Below are 19,034 nucleotides of genomic sequence, written 5' to 3'. Positions count from 1 at the left end.
TACAGATAGAAAAAGCATTCCATTTATATAATCTGTTCTATTCTATGCTATCAAGTGAAAAATTTTTCAAATCAACGAAGACGAGTGAGCCAGTGAAAAATTTTCTTCTCTTTCGCTTCGCTTCTCTTCTTCAATTCGGTTTCGGTTCGTTTCGGTTCGTTTCGGTTTCAGCTCATCGCATCGGGTTGTGTTGCGTTGGGTTGTTTCGTGAGAGATGATACGATGAGGGAAGAGTTTCGAGTGACTGTTTTTTCTGGTTTGTTGTTGTGTCACGTGTGTGTGATAACGGAATCACCAGAGAGAGATTACCCGGTCAGTCACAGTGGTGTGTACACGTTATTTTCTCTTAATGGGGGATAGTAGAGATGATTGGTGTCTGTGGTTACCCTACCCTGACCCACGTGAGCCTATCTGTTGTTTATTCAAGAGGAAGACAATTGGGCAACTGAACTGTATAAAAACAAACAAAGGGAAATCTAAACAGAAACGTCTCTGTTTTCCTCTTTCTGATACGTTCTGTCCATCGATCGACTTATAAAAGTGGTATAATACCAATGGATGTTGTACATGTATAATTGGCATCTGTGAGATGTTCCCAGTGAATAGGTATCGTCCTCATATGTTTTGGTTGGTTTTAGCCGCTATCATATAATTCCTTATGAAAATACATGTCACGTGAACCAAAGACACGTGCTCTCTGGTCAATTATTTTGTGTTTTATTTCCCTCACATAGTCTCCCACTCACCTGCTACCAAGAAAGCCAAGTACAAGAAGAAGGGTTTCTATGAAGTTCTTTTGTTTGTATCAGTGGAAATTTCTGGAACCTGGGGTTACGTCATTCCATTCCCCATCACCTGCTCTCTCATTGAATAGAATTCATTCATTTTAAAATTTCTCGATTCTTCTAGTCAACTCAACTCAATTCAATTCAAGTCTTAGGGGATCTTTACCAATTCCAGTAAAGTAGCCTGTACGATGACATTCACCACTTTATTACACGAATCAGTGCAATCTCCATTGAGGAAAGAATTATTAAATTAATTAAACATATAAAACAATTAATACTACACAAGACAAGCATAGAAACACTATCCACACACACATACATATTTATATATATAGAGCAAGAATTAAAGGCCAGTTCTCATCATTGCATTACAATTTATTAAGAGTTTAAATTGACTGTACTTCCTATTCGTTTCGAAAATATTGGGATATTTAGGATACCTTATTATTGAATCATAGATAACAATTATGTTAAGACAAGCTGCTAAAAGATCTGTGCCCTTCAAGGGTCATTTCAATTCACTTTCAAGACAATCTTACACCAGAGTTGGACAAATCGGTTCATCAATAGCAACAAGAAATTCATTCTCAATTCTCAATCACATCAACGGTAAAATTAACAATGCAAATTCAATTAGAAGTTTCCATTCTTCAAATAATTTACTGATTCAAATGAGAATGAACCCAAACCAACAAAAGGATAATGAGCCAGCACTGGAACAATTCGGTACAAATTTAACAAAACTAGCTAAAGAAGGCAAATTAGACCCTGTAATCGGTAGAGATGAAGAAATTTCAAGGGCTATTCAAATCCTATCAAGAAGAACAAAAAATAATCCTGTTTTAATCGGCAGAGCAGGTGTCGGTAAAACTTCATTGATCGATGGGTTAGCTCAAAGAATTGTATCAGGTGAAGTCCCAGACTCTTTAAAGGACAAACAATTAATTGCGTTGGATTTAGGTTCCTTAATTGCTGGTGCAAAATATAGAGGTGAATTTGAAGAAAGATTGAAAAATGTATTGAAAGAAATTGATGATTCAAATGGAGAAGTCATCGTGTTTATCGACGAAGTTCACATGTTATTAGGTTTAGGTAAAACAGATGGTAGTATGGACGCTTCCAATATCTTGAAGCCGAAATTAGCAAAAGGTTTGCGTTGTATTTCTGCCACCACAATCGATGAATTTAAGATTATTGAAAAAGATCCAGCTTTGACAAGAAGATTCCAACCAATTATCTTGAATGAACCTTCTGTTACAGATACCATTTCAATTCTAAGAGGTTTAAAGGAAAGATATGAAGTTCACCACGGTGTAAGAATTACAGATGCTGCATTGGTTTCAGCTGCTGTTTTATCTAACCGTTACTTGACAGAAAGATTTTTGCCTGATAAAGCAATTGATCTAGTAGATGAAGCTTGTGCAGTTCTAAGACTGCAACATGAGTCTAAACCTGATGAAATTCAAAAATTGGATCGTGCTATAATGAAAATTCAAATTGAACTAGAATCATTAAAAAAGGAAACTGATCCTATATCTGTAGAAAGAAGAGATAAATTAGATGAAGAATTAAATTTAAAAAACGAAGAGTTGAACCGTCTAACTAAAGTCTGGGATGCTGAAAGGGCTGAAATTGAATCTATTAAGAATGCAAAAGCTGATCTGGAACAGGCCAGAATCGAATTAGAAAAATCTCAAAGAGAAGGTGACTATACAAAAGCTTCTGAATTGAGATATTCAAAAATCCCTGAGTTGGAGAGAAAAGTCTCCTTAAGTGAAAATAAAAACAAAGAAGATAGTGAAAGTCAAGTCTTGCTACATGATTCTGTCACTTCTGATGATATCTCGAAAGTCGTTAGTAAGATGACAGGCATTCCTTCAGATACAGTAATGAAAGGAGATAAAGACCGTTTGCTGTATATGGAAAAGACTTTGCAGGAAAGAGTTGTTGGTCAAGATGAGGCCATATCAGCTGTATCAGATGCTGTCAGATTACAAAGGGCCGGTTTAACAAGTGAAAAAAGACCAATTGCCAGTTTCATGTTTCTAGGTCCAACTGGTACTGGTAAGACAGAATTAACGAAAGCTTTAGCTGAATTTTTATTCGATAACGAATCCAATATTACAAGATTCGATATGTCTGAATTTCAAGAAAAACACACTGTTTCACGTTTAATTGGTGCCCCGCCAGGATATGTATTAAGTGAATCAGGTGGTCAGTTGACAGAAGCTGTAAGGAGAAAGCCTTATTCTATAGTTTTGTTTGATGAATTTGAAAAAGCTCATCCAGATGTCTGCAAGATTTTATTACAGGTTTTAGATGAAGGTAAACTAACAGATTCATTGGGTCATCATGTTGATTTCCGTAACACTATTATAGTCATGACTTCCAACATCGGTCAAGATATATTGTTATCAGACAAAGAAACGTCTGATGATGGTAAAATCAACAAAAATACTAGAGACAGAGTGATCAATGCTATGAAGAAATCTTATCCACCTGAATTTATCAACCGTATTGATGAGATGATTGTTTTCAACAGATTATCCAAGAGTGTCCTAAGGTCAATTGTCGACATTAGAATTAAAGAAATCCAAGAAAGATTAATAGAGAAGAGAATAACTTTGAAACTAACCGATGAAGCTAAGATATGGCTGACTGAAAACGGGTATGACGCAATGTACGGTGCCAGACCATTGAATAGATTGATTCATAAACAAATCCTAAATCCAATGGCAACATATATGTTAAAAGGTCAAATCTTGAATGGTGAAGATGTCAATGTCATTGTTGAGAAGAACAAATTGATAGTCAAGCCAAATCATGAAGAGGGAGAAACAAAACCAGAAAAACAAACCTAGAGCTAGTTAGTATTGGATCGTTAAATTAATCAATAATCCATTTTTCAGCTTTTCAATAATATTTTTAAAACATATTTCATGTATATACACATTTTTGATGATTATGACAATTTTTTAGTTTAAACATTTAAAAGAAATAAAATTAATAAATTGGAATTTTTGTACCTTCTATTATAAGTTCCACAATCAGTTTACTTGCAAAAGGACTTTCTCATTAATTATAACTTTTTTTTTGTTACTTGTATTATAAAAATTATTTACGGCAAGGTATTTAAAATGTAAATTAGCGACCTGTACGGATGATACCAGAAGCAATCAAAGTTTGAATCTTCTTGAAAATTTCAGGATTCTTCATATGCTCTTGTAATGCAGCAGGGTTTTGTTGAGCTTGTTGTAAGATAGATTGCATCACTGGATCTTGCATGATGGCAGCAACTTCAGGATCTTTCATAGCTCTTTCATATGTTTGTTCTGGAGATTCATTACTGTCATTAGGTTGGAATCTTTGTTGAGATGCTTTGATGTATAGTTGGTCGATTTCTCTTGTGTTGGCACTTTTGTTTACTTCAGCATCCTTACTACGAGCAGCATCTAAAGTTTCCAAAGCAGAGGAGAATTCTCTGACAGCAATTTGGGCAGTAGCTTTTCTGATGTATGCTCTTACAAAGTTTGGATCTTTTTCAATAGCTTTGTTACAATCGTCGATGGCTTCTGGGAAGGACATCAACTTTGATAAGACAGCAGCTCTATTGGAGTAACCTCTAGCATCTTCTGGAGCTCTCTTGATCATTTCAGTGTAAGCTTTAACAGCATTTGGCCAGTCACCCTTTGTAAAGTAATCTTTACCTTCTAGACGAGCCTCTTCAGCCTTTTCTGGATTGATGTAGTCTTCAGCTTCTTGAATTTTAACTTGCTTTTCAGCAGCTCTTAACTTTGACAAAATTTCTGGAGTTCTATGTTCGGTCAAAGATTTCTTGTAGAAATCAATAGCTTTCTTCAAATCATTTAATTTGGTGTAGCAATTACCCATACGAGCAAAGGATTTGGCGATAACTTTATAGTCTGCTCTCATTTCTCTACCTTTTTCAACAGCTTCTTCTAAAGTTTTGATTGAGGTTTCATAGTCACCCTTTTCGAACTCAGCAGCAGAACGGTTGTTCAAGTAAGTGATGTCATTGTGAGCTTCCCAAGCTTCGTTATATTTAGCAACGGCTTCATCGAATTGACGAGCTTTGTATAGTTTGTTACCTTCAGCTTTGGCAGCTTCTGCTCTTTTTTTGGCGTTTTCATCTTCATTTGAGTCAACATCCATTTGTTCTGGCTCATCAGCTTGGACAACAGGTTCCTCCTTCTTAACCGGAGTTTCTTCCTTCTTTGGCTCTTTTTCAGCAGCTGGAGTGGCAGCTGGAGCAGTAGCATCAGCTTGTTGTGAAGGCATAGAGTTAGAAGAGTTCAAATCACCGATATTCAAATCGACACCCATCAAAGTAGCCATGATAGTCATCAATCTTGGATCGGTGAACAAATCTTGACTGATAGCTTGAGGGTTAGATCTGTACTGGATCAATTTTGCAACTAATTGAGGATCCTTCATCATTTCTGCGGTCTTTGGATTTTTCTTCAAGTTCTCAATCAAATTTGGATCATTAAACATCTGAGTCAAACCCATATCTGGCATACCCCTTCTGGATTCCTGAGTTCTATGGACCTGTTCCAAACCTTCTTGAGCAGCCTTGTTAGAAGCATCCAACTCCAAAGCCTTCTTATAACCAGCCTCGGCCTCATCTAAATCACCCATACCAAAATGGGCAGCACCAACTCTGTTATAACCCTTAGACCAACTTGGATTGATCTTGACACATTCTTCAGCATCTTTCAACGCATTAACAAACTTCTTCAAAGAAGTATAACAAGCTGATCTGTTGGAGTACAAAACATGGTTTGGTTGTTCAGAAACATCAATGGCCTTACTAAACAAATCAATGGCCTTGTCATAATCCTTAGCTACAAAGGCAGCATTACCTTGTTGCTTATATTCATCAGCAGATAAAGACATCCTTTCTTAATATTTATCCCAAAATAAAATAAAGTAAAATAAAATAAAAATTATAACACTGCACAAATGTATCCTATCTCTCTTGTACTCTCAATCTCCAAGACAAAAACAAAAACAAAGCACGAAAGATCCAATCTAACAGATTAACCCTTTATATACAAAATAAAACAGTAATAATCTGGAATTACATTAACTTCAACATCAATCCTTCAACGTCTAGCTAGTATTTAACTTTTGGATATATTCTAGAAAATTCTTAAAGGCTTTAAAATTCATTAAAGTTCCGTTTCTAATGCTTTGAAAAAAGTTGGTGATGGTTTGAAAAAAAACCGGTGAAGATTTAGAGATGAGGTATGGTTTTGGAGGTGATTAGAGGTTGATCTTGGTAGTAACTGTGAATCTTTTGTTGTTGATTTGGGGTTTTAAAGTCTTTATTTGGCGGGTACAGTTTTTTTGAAGTTTCAATTGGGTCTGTATTGGTAGAACTGGAGCAATTTGTAATTACACAAGATGTCAGAAAATAGTTTTGAAAAATGTACTGACAGTTTTGTTCAATGGACTGTTGGAAATGGTGGTTACACGGTTTCTGATAAGGTTAAGGTGATCGATTATCGAAATGTCGGTCGTGGTAGGGCTATGGTTGCTGTCGAGGACGTCGCTGAGGGCGAGACTCTGTTTGAGATTCCTAGAGGTTCGATTTTGAATGTTAATACATCTGCTTTGACTAGGGACTACCCTTCTTTTGGAACTAGTCAATTAGGTGAATGGGAGGAATTGATTCTGTGTATGTTATATGAGATGTTTGTCCTGGGGGAGAATAGCAGATGGTATCCTTATTTCAATGTTCTGCCTTCTTCCGCCGAATTGAATTCTTTGATTTATTGGTCAGATAGAGAATTAGGGCTATTGAAACCTTCTTTTGTTATTGAGAGGATTGGACGTGGGAAGTCTCAGGAAATGTTCAGTAAAGTCCTCAGTTATATCGAGAATCAGGACTCAGATCTATCCCTGATTGCGAAGTATTTGACGTGGGAGAACTTCGTTTATGTGGCCAGCATTATCATGTCTTATTCCTTTGATGTAGAAGATTTGAACCCCCAGTCTGATGAAGATGATGAAATAGAGGATGATGACAACGATTCTGAGATGTCTCCAGACAAGTCTATTAAATCTATGATTCCCTTGGCTGACACTTTAAATTCAGATACGCATCTGTGCAATGCTAATTTAATGTACGATAAGGAGACTTTAAAAATGACAGCAATTAAACCCATCAGAGCTGGTGAAGAAGTGTTTAATATATACGGTGAACACCCAAACTCAGAGATACTAAGAAGATACGGTTACGTTGAATGGAAAGGGTCGAAATACGATTTTGCAGAGCTCCCATTGGAAAAGCTTACGGATGGTGTAATAAGTCACTTTAAGATGCAAGATCAACAACTCCTTAGAATGATATTTGATATTATTGGAAAAAATGATACTATTAACCAAATTGCAGAAGGCGAAAATATAATACTAGACACTTATGACTGTTATCGTGACGGCCAGACGTTAGTTGAAGCTATTTTATTATTACAAACTGTGTGTATTATATACCAAATCCCTGACATTTTAAAGGCTTCAGAAGAAGAGTTAACTAAAAATGTTGAAAGATCATTTGCAAAATGTTACCAACTGATTCAAAGCGGTAGAATTACAAGACAATGTTTGAAAGCCTGGGAGAAATCGATTGAATTGAGGATATCGGATTACCCTAGTCATGCTAACAGGGAACTTACTCCACAAACTAATATCACAGATATTACCACATTGAGAGATGCCATGGCCCATGTTGTTCTGCAAGGTGAGGTTGAAGCCTTACGCAGCTGTCGTCTAGCTCTAAGATCAAACTATAAAGTTATCGAAGATTCCAAATTGCTAAACAATATCTTGAAAAGAAAGGCTAACAGTGCAGAGGAGGACGATAGAGATGGCAAACGTCAAAAACAATAGACAATATATTTCACCAAAAAAAACAAAGATATCGAACAATTGAAAATAGTTTACTGACCCCAGGTATGAATCTTAATCATTTTGAATACGTATATATGCATGTCGATGCTTTGTTTTAATTTATAGATACAATAAATATAATTTGCTTGGGTTCAGTTCTATATTTTTGAATATTGCTGGATTTGTCTTGAAAGAATCATCAGATGTGGCTACACATAATACATCTCCATTGCAAACTGTTTCCACTATGCTATTTTCATCGAATTTGGGTAATTGCTCTATCTTCTTTCTTGAAGTCAAATTCCAACAAGACATGCAACCATCAGACCCACCAGTATATAAAATATTCGAGTTCGGTACGAAACATAACGAGTTTACTGGAAAAACGAATTGACTATCACTTAGACTTATTCTATGGCAACGAAACGCAAATTTTTTAGTGTCATCATTGAAGTATTCTACAGCAACACGACCATCGACACTACATGAGACATAAGCATCATGCTGGGGAGTAATTTTGATGTCCCTAATTTGGTATTTCAAACCAGATTCAACCTCATTACCCTTATCATCCGTACTCAAAGGTATATCGAATGTCACAATCTTGTTCCCTGAAGTGGCTAGGATGAGCCTTTCGCCATCAAAATCAGATACTAATATTTTCTTATCAATTTTAACCATTTTAACCATCGAATTGGTAAGCACATTTATCACTTGTATATATCCATCCCAAGAGCAGGTGATAACCTGTCCTTGGCGAGTCGAAAATATCCCACAAATCCCTAGCTCATTGCAAAGAGATCCACTAACAGGAATAAATGTCCCATTACTCAATTCAACCTTCAATACTTCACCTTGAACAGTCCCAACGTATAAACAACGTTCGTTATCAATCATAGATTCGGTACAACACGTTATCGCAGTATCATGTACCAATCTTACCTCTAATACCACATTGTTCCTATCTCTATAATCATAGATGGATAAAGAACCATCCCATGAGGTGACAACCAACTTGCTTAAACCCTCAAGAAACAAAACCTGACTGATATAATCTGGAGGACAGTCTACAATCTCGACAAAGTCGCTTCTATTTACCATAATTATTATTATTAGCTTCCTCTTCTTCTTTTTTGATCACTTTCAGTTCGAATCAAATATCCTTTGATCTTGACCTATAGAAGCAAAGTTGACCTGCCAAAAACAATGGGAATACCTCTAAGACAACTTGATATCCAACCTAGACACCATTATACCCCTCATTAACCTTCCATACCATCACCTCATCCTTTGATTTAACTCATCACAACATCAAGTTTTCTTGTTCTTATATCAAAATTAAATAAGAACATGAAATTTTAAAAGTGAAAAATTACCATCATACAATAGCAACCTTTAAAGAAAGGCAAAGGTTCGATATCAAAAGGGTTAAGATAATCATATTATAGAGTCTATAGACAGGTGGGTGTTGGTTGTGTGATTATACTATTTGATGGAATCAGTGACGAATTTCCTGTGGAGTGAAGCCTCCAAAAGTGATTTATTGCAAGATGTTCTTGGAGCAGATGATACATATGTTAAGGATCCCAATAAACCATCGTCTGGAGGAGGGGTTAGTACAGGAGGGATCAAGTCGAGAGATGATTCAGGGATTGATTTAAATGGAGTTGGTAGTCTTTCAAATGCTGGTCTTCAAAAGATGATGACAGACGCCTTGGTTGAGAAATTAATGAAAATGGCATTACCACCAGCAACAGAAATGGGTAGTACGATATTAGAACAAAGAATTGAGTTTAGTAAAGACAGGCCAAGGTTATCGGTGCCTGTTATGAGTAGGAATTTTATTTTAAGCAATGCGAGATTTGGTTTACCGTTTACTATGGTTGATGAAGTTATCTATATTTTCAGTTGGTTAAACCCTGCTTATACTTTATCCATTCTAATAATATATTCATTTATTATTTTAAAACCATTGCCAAGTTTATTATCTATTCCAATATTTTATATTTTATTTGGTGTAATGGTTCCTCAGTATCTATATATTCATAAACCTGAGACATTACCATATTTTGATTCAAATCCTACTCCTGCTCAGGGCCCTCCACTTAGGAAACCTGCTGTGCCTGAACCAGCGTCAGAGTTAAGTCAAGAATTTGTATTGAATTTAACTGATTTACAAAATCATATGTTGATATATGTTAGAGTTTATGATTTTTTTGCAAAAATATTGGGTAGTTTTGCATTTTTCACTGATGAAGCTGTTTCCGCTATGGCATTCCTAATATTATTGTCATTTGCATTGATGAATTGTTTATTCATAGATACATTTGTTAACTATATCCCTTATAAACATATTCTATTGTTTTTAGGATGGGCTGTAATGTTCTCTTTCCATCCAATTAATAGAGATAGATTTTTGGGGATTTTGAATTCAGAGGAAACAAGATTACGAGTATTGACTGTAACGAACAAATTAGAAGAATTGATGAATAATGAACTGAAAACGGTGGAAGCAAGTGAAAGAAAATTAGTAGCCGTTTATGAAATACAAAAGTTGGGTGAGAAATCAGAATGGGTTCCAATTGGTTTCTCTAATGACAGCTATACTTTATTCTCAACTTTGAGAATTAATGAACAAAAAATTGAACGTAGATGTGCTTCTCATCTAGAAGAAGTTATGCCACCCATTGATTGGGAATGGGTTAACAACAGCAAATGGGTACTTGATTTGGAGCCTACAGAATGGGTTGAAAGAAATTTTGTACAATTTGTTGAGATCGATTCTGAAACGAAATGGGTTTACGATGTAAATATCGATGGTAATAGAGGCTCATATAGAAGACGGATGTGGACAAATTTATGTACCAGGAAAAAGGAAGATGCTGTGAATAAAGACAATAACGAATTCGAAGTTGAAGAGGTTGTTAACCCTCTTCGAGATGATAATTATAGTCATGATTTAAGAGGTGTAAGTAAAAAATCATTTACTGGGTTATCAAATCAATTATTTGGAAAGGCTAATTCTTCTCATAATAAATTTGACTCAATCTCAAGCAATGAAGGTAGTGATGCTGGCAAAGTACCAGGAACAGAAAATGTGCGTGGTGATTCAAATACATCCACTATTGGCAGTTCAAAAGCCATGAGTTCTTTAAACGAAATTTTATCTGCAACGCTTTAAGTTCAATATAATGTCCCCATTGTGGTTAAAGTGTGATTGAGTTTCAAATGATGGCATTTTTTTTATTATTGTTATCATTGTTTTCATTATTATTCAAATGTAGAGATAGACCAAATAGTAATGTGTTTTAAGCTATTGGGCAGGTATAGAATATATGTAGCGATGTTTATACATCTAGTATATAACGTTTAAAGAAAATTTTAATGAATCTTATATGATATCAAACCTTAAAATAAATTTAGTATTTCTTTTATCATTAATTTAATCTCTATTAATTTGGTAAGGACTTTCTAATCCTATAAATTCTATGTCGTTGTGGTCTATATACAAACAAATCATTATAAATACTACATGCATTGTGAAATATTAATTCCTTTCATTACTTTCTCTAACCGTTTTGGCTATTTACTGCTAACTCCATTATCAGTCTTGTAGTCAAATGCAAAAATGGGTATGCTGAAAAGGTACACATTTCATCATCAGTTATTTTTGACAATGGTAAAGGGATACCTCTACTATTTTCCCAACCATCGAATTTAAAGTCTACCAAATAGTTATTGGTTTCGATTTGGAACAATTGAATAACAATTTTCATTAGGTCAGGGACAACTTCATTATTTTTTTGCGAAACATCATATTTCCATCTTACTCTAATGGTCCATAAATCTTCTTCAGATGGCTTAGCCCATTCGGCCCCTAGATTTTTTAAAGCAATGTATATTTCACCCATGACGTCCAATGGATAAGACCTTGATCTAATACCAAAATGCCATTTTGTCTTTGATTTTTTATTGACCAAAGGCGAAATTGAGGCTGCAGTTGGTAATCCAGATGCCAGCAAGTTGGCTCTATGGATTTGAGGTAATGAAGTTGGTAAAATTGCCACTGTAGAATTTTCTTCTTTAGCTAAATCCATGAATGTACGTGTTCTTTGTTGGGTAGAAGCACTAATAATCGGTCTTTGGTGATGTCCGTAAGTGTGTAAATTTGGCTTTCTGTTTAACGATGGTAAGGATTGAGTGAGTAAAGTGTCTAGATCGTCTTTAGTTTTCACTTTCGAATTTATGTCATTCATTAGGTACTTACTTTCTTTTATCAACATGTATGCATCTCTTATTTCGTTCGACACTGGGTTATCTTCTGTAGATTGTAAACACTCATAAATTTCATGTTTCTCGTAACCCATTGTTCTTGATAGGATGTCTACTAGATCTTCATTGATTTCTTCTGACGATCCATCATTACTGTTGTTGTTATCCTTGGAGGATTTTAATTTCATGTCCTGCGGCTCTAAATATTCTGGGAAGTCTACTCTAAACCATTCATCCTCCATGATTTCGTTCATGCTAATTCTATTCAACGGATTGACGATAAGCATTCTTTTAATTAAGTTTGCAGCGCCTGGAGATAAAAATTTAGGTAAAGTGTAGATACCATTGCTGATATTTTTAAATAGGACGGGGATGCTATCGTCATCGAAAGGTAGACGACGGCACAACATGACGTAAAGGATCACACCACAGGACCAAACATCTACTTCTGGACCTGCATAAAGTTTCCCACTGATGACTTCAGGGGCAGCATAATTTGGAGAACCACACGAAGTCTTTAAAAAATTACCATCAGTCATTATGTTTGACAAACCGAAATCTGCAATCTTTACGTTCAACTCTTCATCCAACAGTAAATTTTCTGGTTTTAAATCTCTATGAACAATTTTATGTCTATGACAGTATTCCACAGCACTAATGATTTGCTGGAAGAATTTACGAGCTTCATTTTCACTCATCTTATCTCTTTGGACAATGTAATCGAACAATTCATGATCAGCATACTCTATGACCATGATAATATCTTCCTTTGATTTTATAACATCGTACAATTTAATAATGTGTGGATGTCTCAATAACCTTAAATATGAAATTTCCCTTTCTATTCTTCCTTGCATATCACTCTTTGCCAGTATTTTTTTATTGATAATTTTCAAAGCAACCCTTTGATTAGTAGTAACATGGTAAGCCAACTTAACCTTACCAAAGGAACCTTCACCCAGAGTCTTGATGATCTGGTAGTTCCCGATACGGCTCCCATCATTCAAGTTTCTTTGTAACGTAGGATTAAAATTAGACGAACTCCCCTGGTGGTGATGCTGATGAACATGGCGAACACCGCCATTAGAAGAATTAGTATCCATTTGAAACCATTCAATTCAATTCCTCTCTATCTCACACACTCTTCCACTGCTAATCTCGCTCAATATCTCTCACACTCTCTATAAATATATAAATGTAATATATTCTTTCCCTTGGCTTGAATCGATCGAGCAATCAATCACAGACTATCCTTAAAATAAATCGTACCAGAAATCCCTTAACGAAGCAGCCTAATCCTAACCTTGCAGCGACCAAAACAACTCGAACCAAACCTAAATTGCAGATGAACAATGAAATACAGTCCTTGGTCGACCAAAACAACAATCAACCCTTTTTATCAACGGTTTGCTTCGAATAGTTGTTGCTGTTAAAAGCATAAAGTTGTCCATTTTTATCGCTCAAATTTTTCATCGTCAAAATAAATTTTTTGGTGAAATTTTTGGTGAAATTTGAGATTTAAAAGACAAGATGAAGATGAAGATGAAGATGACGATCAGTTTGGTGAAGGATTGGGAAGTTATGGGATGGGATGGACATCTGGGGAGATGATGACAAGAGCGTTGTGTATTTGAGATGTTGGTTTTGCGTTAGTTTTGGTTTTTACAGGTTCACGAAAGCTTGAATGCTGGTGATTTGGGGAAAGGTTTTTGGTATGGTGACGGAACACATCGAGATGAGATGAGATGAGATGAGATGAGCTTAGTTCAATGTCCTTGGGTTGGGGGGGGGTCGGCCTTTGGGCTCAGTTCGACTGGATTTGAATGGAGATATCAGTGTGGATGTGGATGTCACTCGGTGTTTGTTATGGAGGGGTTGGGCACCAGAGGAGAATAGGCTGGTGCTTCTTAAAATTGAGGGTGCACCCACACACCTCATACATAATATGCATATCTGGCCTAATGATATCCCATCAAATGGCTGTAATCATTATGGAAATTATTTGATCTTTGTTCAACTTTTACAAAAGAACTGGTCGATACAATATATAACTCAGACTTTGGTTATTACATAATTAAGGTGTCAGTACTATAAGTGTGAGAAACTTGTTGTGTTCCACTGCAAGAATCCCAATACCCTCTTTCTCTCGTTTCTGCTCCTGCTCCTGCTCCTGCTCCTGCTGCTCCTCAGAGAGTTGACGTTAAAAGCTAAATTTAAATTTAAAGTTAAAGTTGAACTAAGATTGCTGGCCAATAGTTTTACCTGCTGAACAATATTACAAGAAACACGAGAACAACACATCCATCTACTGGTAGATAAATCGTTTTGGTTCTAATCCTGACTATAAGAAGAAGGTCCTGATTGAGCATAATCCAAATTTTTTTTTTTATTGGATCCCTGAAATATTTGATCTTAGGTTTCATTTTGAGGTAGGCAGTCTGTAAAACTTGGGTTGCCTCTAATACTCTGATAGATCGCTGATATTTTGAACTTCTCGATAGATCTAGCTGTTCAATCACTTTGGCCATGCCTATTTCTGAACATGATGAAACTTTGAGAAACGTCTATAAACATATTACCATACATACAGATCGGGTAGCTATTCCTGTCCAGGATCAACATGCTTCAAATAATCAGACTCATGATGATAATGCCAATAAATTTAAGAGCTCGGTGTCTTTCAACACTGTTCCGGTAACTTTGGGTTACTCATCCCTAGATGATGATGATGTAGAGTTTACTGGTGTGAAATTTCCATCTGATTACTCCTATGAAGAATTTTATGATGATGATGATGATTATATGGATAACTATTCTGCTAATTCAAAAGGTTTCCTATCGGTACCAAGTGTTAAATATCGTGGTGTTTCTCCTCCCCCTAATGCCAGAAGTACAAAACGCAATAGTGCTTCTCTGAATGATATGTTCAGAGTTGCAGAAAATGGTAGAATTGTAAGAATCGATTATCCAAGTAGACCAAGTGTCACTAGTGATGCTATCGTGATAAACAAAATCCAATCCGACTGGCATGAGCTTTGGAGACAAAGGAAACACTTGATAGAGAAAAGAGTTATGAGGAAGGAAGATTTCTTTAAGTCGCCACAATATTTATTCTCTAAACCTGTACAAAGAAAAATAATATCCGATGATGGTTACACACTATTGACTAAAAATCAACGAAGAAAAGAAGAGATCTTAAAATCAAATCAAGGTTTCCCCAATACTCCAAGAACAATAGTCGTGCATATCAGTGGAAGAAGACACACCTGGGTTGCTTTAGATTGGACAATCACAGAATTGTCGAAAGATACTGATCATATAGTTGTCATCACTAATCTTCCATCGACTACCACTTCCCAAGACGGTTACTATAGTGATGGAACTCGTTATAATAGCAATTCAAGGTCAAGATCAAGGTCAAGGTCAAGATCGAGATCTCAAAATTATAGAAGCTCTTCCATGGCACCATCCGTAACAAATATAATGTCAGATGAATGGATTTCAATATATAGTAGAGAAGATGTGGAGAGAAAAATTGAAGACATTTTTGAATATATCATGGTAATATTACCTCCAAAGAGATCAATTAAAGTAACAATTGAAGTCATCTTAGGTAAGACTTCAAAGGTTCTCTTGAATGCAACAAATGTTTACTCTCCAGATTTTTTTGTTTCGAGCACATTGAAATGGAAAAGAACTGATAATATGGTAACTTGGAAGGGAAGGCGTATTGGTGATATGATATGTACCGAACTACCAACTCCTGTATTCATAGTACCAACTAAAAGATTATTTGAGTACCAATTAAAATTGCAAAGAGATTTTTCAAAGAATAGCATTAAAGGTAAAATTGCATATGAAGATGGGATTGCGACTGTTTCAACAGTAGATGCTGACGATGGATCATTTACAAAACATGACTTGATCTCAACGGATTCTATCACTGCGGACCTTATCACTGAATATAATTCTGATGATGAAGATTTTAGTGATAGTGATGTAAGAAGTACAAAATCCGCAATTTCCAACACTAAGGAAAAATTACATAGCTTTGCTGTTGCTCATAGATCTACAATGGTTAAACATTTAAATGAGGTCGAAAATTGTGAAAGATTAGATAATGGAGATAAATTATTAAAAAGGATGGATGTTATTATCAAAACTTCACTAGAGTTTGTGACAGATTTAGACAACATATCAATTACCGATGTAGATGACCAAAGCTCTGAATTTGTTGAATTAAAAAAAGTCTTAACTGGGGGTGTTGTCATGCCTGCCCCTTCATCTAAAAAGTCTATGGTTGACGTTGTCTCTAATAAAAAATCTTCAAAAGTAAAATCTCGTAGGCAAAATTCATCTCAAATTAAATTTGCATCAAACGTCAAGTCAACCGATGGTATAGATGCCTTAGGTAATACTTCAAGACCGAGTAGAAGCCGGTCCAGATCTCCTCAAAGAAACTCCAGTTTGCCAGAGAGAAGATCTCTAGATTTGGCGCCAGTCAGCTCTTATAACCCTAATACCTCACGTTCAATTACAGATATGCATAAAAAGAATCAAAAGGTTACTTCTGGATCTTTAAGAAAAGTCAAGAGTACAAGTAATATGGATAAAGTTAAAACAGAATATTCCAATGGATCAAAAAGTACCTCAAAGAAATCAAAGAAAAAAAGCAGTTTCTTTTCATTCCTGTTTCCAAAGTGATGAATGATAAAATGAGAGTTTGTTTGTTCTTTGAGATTCATTGTCTCAGTTATTGAGATATATATATATATATATATATATATATTGTTTGTTTGTAAAATTTGACTGTCCTTTATAACAATTACATACATATGACGATATAATATTCATATTCATTTTGCTTATTCAATACTAATGTTATTCTAATAATTTAAGGTATCTAAGTGGTGCTTGTACTTAATTAAATTTTACATCATTGACAGACGCCAGCATCTATTTGTTTAAGTGCTTCACCTCTATCTCTGTTGGGTTTGAACGTTCACCGATTGTTTCTTTTAGTAAAAATCCGGCAATATCCATATCTTCAAAGTAGGAAACATGAGAACTAATCGCAGATATCATATCAACGTTTAATAAATTTGGTGATAACGCGTAGTCGATTCTCCCAGAGGAGTTTAATTTTTTCAATTTCATGACAACATCGACGGGCAATGTAACCTTAGTATGGGAAGCTTTTTGCTTCTCTGAAACTGGAAACTCTTTCAAGAAATTGCCACTTAGTTCTAGCATTTTGTATGCAATTCCTGATTCCTCAAAATGTGGTAAATATTCTTGTTCGAAATCTGCCATAGAAAGTTCAACTAATGGCTCCATTCTGTATGCGATAGGATCACAAATATGGAAAATATTGTATAAGTTCTTACAACTTGGTATTTGGGATAGAACGTCTTTCCTAGTCTCATAGGGGTTGTTACCGATTCTTGTTCTTTGAACTAATTTAAAGACACCAACTGGAGATCCAATACAAAAAAAGTTATTCACCTGAAAATCTAATTTATAGTGTTCAGGGTCAGATAGTACATCAAATGAAATTAAACTGCCTAATGAATGACCAACGATATGAACTTGCCCATCAAAATTAGGATTTTTCTTCTTGAATATTGTATAAACATTATTAAGTTCGTGATGAAGTTCATGTAATATACGATCTTTATAATGAGGGTCGTCATATAATAAAATGTCTAATCCTACATCACCTAACATTTTTCTAAAGGGAAGTATACCATTTACAGTAACATCTTCTAGAGTGGGTAAATTTGCTTCTTTATTGGACTTTCTGTGAGCATCAGTATGAAAACCAATGCTATGCCTCCAGGATATAGGCAAAACTTGAACATTACAATTAGTCTCCCAATCTTTCAATCCAATCTTTTTATTTTCTTCTCTTAAGTTTGAATTTTTGTCATATATTGCCTTAATGTTTTTACGCAATTGATTAACTGTATGGGAGAAATTGAATTGTTCATATCTTTTACCTAAAGTTTGACCAATCCCATGGACACAAAATATCAGATGTTTAACATCTCTTTTGTTAGATTTTTCATTTCCAGAGGGATTCGAGTAATCATTTTCAATTTCACTTTTGAAAATATTATTTTCATATTCTTCAGCACTTAAAGTTGTCTCCCCCCTATTTAAACCCATAATATCGGTTAATTCAGAGTTCAATAATTCAGAAAAATTTCCAAACTGTATGAAATTGCTCTTGGTTTCTTGATCTTTATCAAGATCTTTAGTTTCCATGATTTTATTTATTGAAATTCCACTCTTAGATTGTACATTATTATAGCCTCTAATGACTCGATGGACATTAAGAGGCAACGATTGTCCCAATGATGTTTTCAGAAACTGTAATTGCAATTGCCCACCATTAATATCTTTCAAAATCAATGCTGACTTATCGTCAATAAACGATATCAGACTTCCCTCTTTATAGTCTTTGATTAAATTAAAAATTCTATGAGCACCACTCCCTGCAGCTTTTAGTCCTTCAAAATCTACCTTAGAATAATGTTGTTCTAATTCTAACGTTAAGTCTTTAGATAACGGATTCCCATTAGTATCAAACCATATCCCCCTTCTAACTTCAAAACCTGCACCAGACCAGTATATTGGTTTTAATTCCATATCCCTTAAATCAACTTCAAACAAGTAATCCTCATTGACAGAGATAGTAAAACTTTCAGCATTTCCCAAAACTACCTTCTGATCCTTATGTAACCTCTGATACAACTCTTCGAGTCTTTTAGAATCATGTTTAGAGAATTGAACATAACTCGCTGGTGCTTTAGTCATTTTATAATCACCTTCTAAAGGTTTTGATTTTGGGACATCAGTAGCATAAAACCAACCGGTAGTGAACATTTTATTAGATTTTGAAGATGTACTGTACAATGAATGATAGCATAAGTTAGTTCCAACTCTTCTACCCCCAGAAAGCATCTCTTTTAACTTGTTTCTCTTATTTCTTCATTTATCCTTCTTCTATTCTATATCTAGCTATATAATTAAGGCTTTTTTTTCTCGATATATTAAATT

At 35.1% G+C, this 19,034-nt stretch overlaps 8 protein-coding genes across 8 annotated transcripts; 4 read left to right on the top strand and 4 right to left on the bottom strand.

The window, feature by feature from the left end:
- Nucleotides 1–1,255: 1,255 nt before the first annotated feature.
- HSP78 (chaperone ATPase HSP78) lies at nt 1,256–3,649 on the top strand (the record flags this gene model as incomplete). The annotated part of the gene is made up of 1 exon (XM_001647346.1): nt 1,256–3,649. One exon carries the CDS (start codon nt 1,256–1,258, stop codon nt 3,647–3,649), a length of 2,394 nt encoding a protein of 797 aa, XP_001647396.1.
- A 283-nt stretch (nt 3,650–3,932) lies between these two features.
- Nucleotides 3,933–5,705, bottom strand: STI1 (Hsp90 cochaperone STI1; the record flags this gene model as incomplete). Its single annotated transcript, XM_001647345.1, has 1 exon — nt 3,933–5,705. One exon carries the CDS (start codon nt 5,703–5,705, stop codon nt 3,933–3,935), a length of 1,773 nt encoding a protein of 590 aa, XP_001647395.1.
- A 510-nt stretch (nt 5,706–6,215) lies between these two features.
- Nucleotides 6,216–7,700, top strand: RKM4 (ribosomal lysine N-methyltransferase; the record flags this gene model as incomplete). Its single annotated transcript, XM_001647344.1, has 1 exon — nt 6,216–7,700. One exon carries the CDS (start codon nt 6,216–6,218, stop codon nt 7,698–7,700), a length of 1,485 nt encoding a protein of 494 aa, XP_001647394.1.
- Nucleotides 7,701–7,820: 120 nt separating this feature from the next.
- Nucleotides 7,821–8,801, bottom strand: BUB3 (Bub3p; the record flags this gene model as incomplete). Its single annotated transcript, XM_001647343.1, has 1 exon — nt 7,821–8,801. One exon carries the CDS (start codon nt 8,799–8,801, stop codon nt 7,821–7,823), a length of 981 nt encoding a protein of 326 aa, XP_001647393.1.
- Nucleotides 8,802–9,192: 391 nt separating this feature from the next.
- PEX29 (Pex29p) lies at nt 9,193–10,881 on the top strand (the record flags this gene model as incomplete). The annotated part of the gene is made up of 1 exon (XM_001647342.1): nt 9,193–10,881. The coding sequence occupies one exon, from the start codon at nt 9,193–9,195 to the stop codon at nt 10,879–10,881; it is 1,689 nt and encodes a 562-aa protein (XP_001647392.1).
- A 388-nt stretch (nt 10,882–11,269) lies between these two features.
- On the bottom strand, nt 11,270–13,075 carry SNF1 (AMP-activated serine/threonine-protein kinase catalytic subunit SNF1; the record flags this gene model as incomplete). The annotated part of the gene is made up of 1 exon (XM_001647341.1): nt 11,270–13,075. The coding sequence occupies one exon, from the start codon at nt 13,073–13,075 to the stop codon at nt 11,270–11,272; it is 1,806 nt and encodes a 601-aa protein (XP_001647391.1).
- Nucleotides 13,076–14,498: 1,423 nt separating this feature from the next.
- Kpol_1018p64 (uncharacterized protein) lies at nt 14,499–16,676 on the top strand (the record flags this gene model as incomplete). The annotated part of the gene is made up of 1 exon (XM_001647340.1): nt 14,499–16,676. One exon carries the CDS (start codon nt 14,499–14,501, stop codon nt 16,674–16,676), a length of 2,178 nt encoding a protein of 725 aa, XP_001647390.1.
- A 252-nt stretch (nt 16,677–16,928) lies between these two features.
- Nucleotides 16,929–18,938, bottom strand: DDL1 (putative carboxylic ester hydrolase; the record flags this gene model as incomplete). Its single annotated transcript, XM_001647339.1, has 1 exon — nt 16,929–18,938. The coding sequence occupies one exon, from the start codon at nt 18,936–18,938 to the stop codon at nt 16,929–16,931; it is 2,010 nt and encodes a 669-aa protein (XP_001647389.1).
- Nucleotides 18,939–19,034: the final 96 nt, after the last annotated feature.

The sequence above is a fragment of the Vanderwaltozyma polyspora genome, genomic scaffold (genome assembly GCF_000150035.1).
Source record: "Vanderwaltozyma polyspora DSM 70294 KpolScaffold1018 genomic scaffold, whole genome shotgun sequence".
In the NCBI taxonomy this organism is placed as follows: Eukaryota; Fungi; Ascomycota; class Saccharomycetes; order Saccharomycetales; family Saccharomycetaceae; genus Vanderwaltozyma; species Vanderwaltozyma polyspora.
Note: the sequence above shows the minus strand (reverse complement) of the source record. Positions and strands in the feature narration are given on the sequence as shown.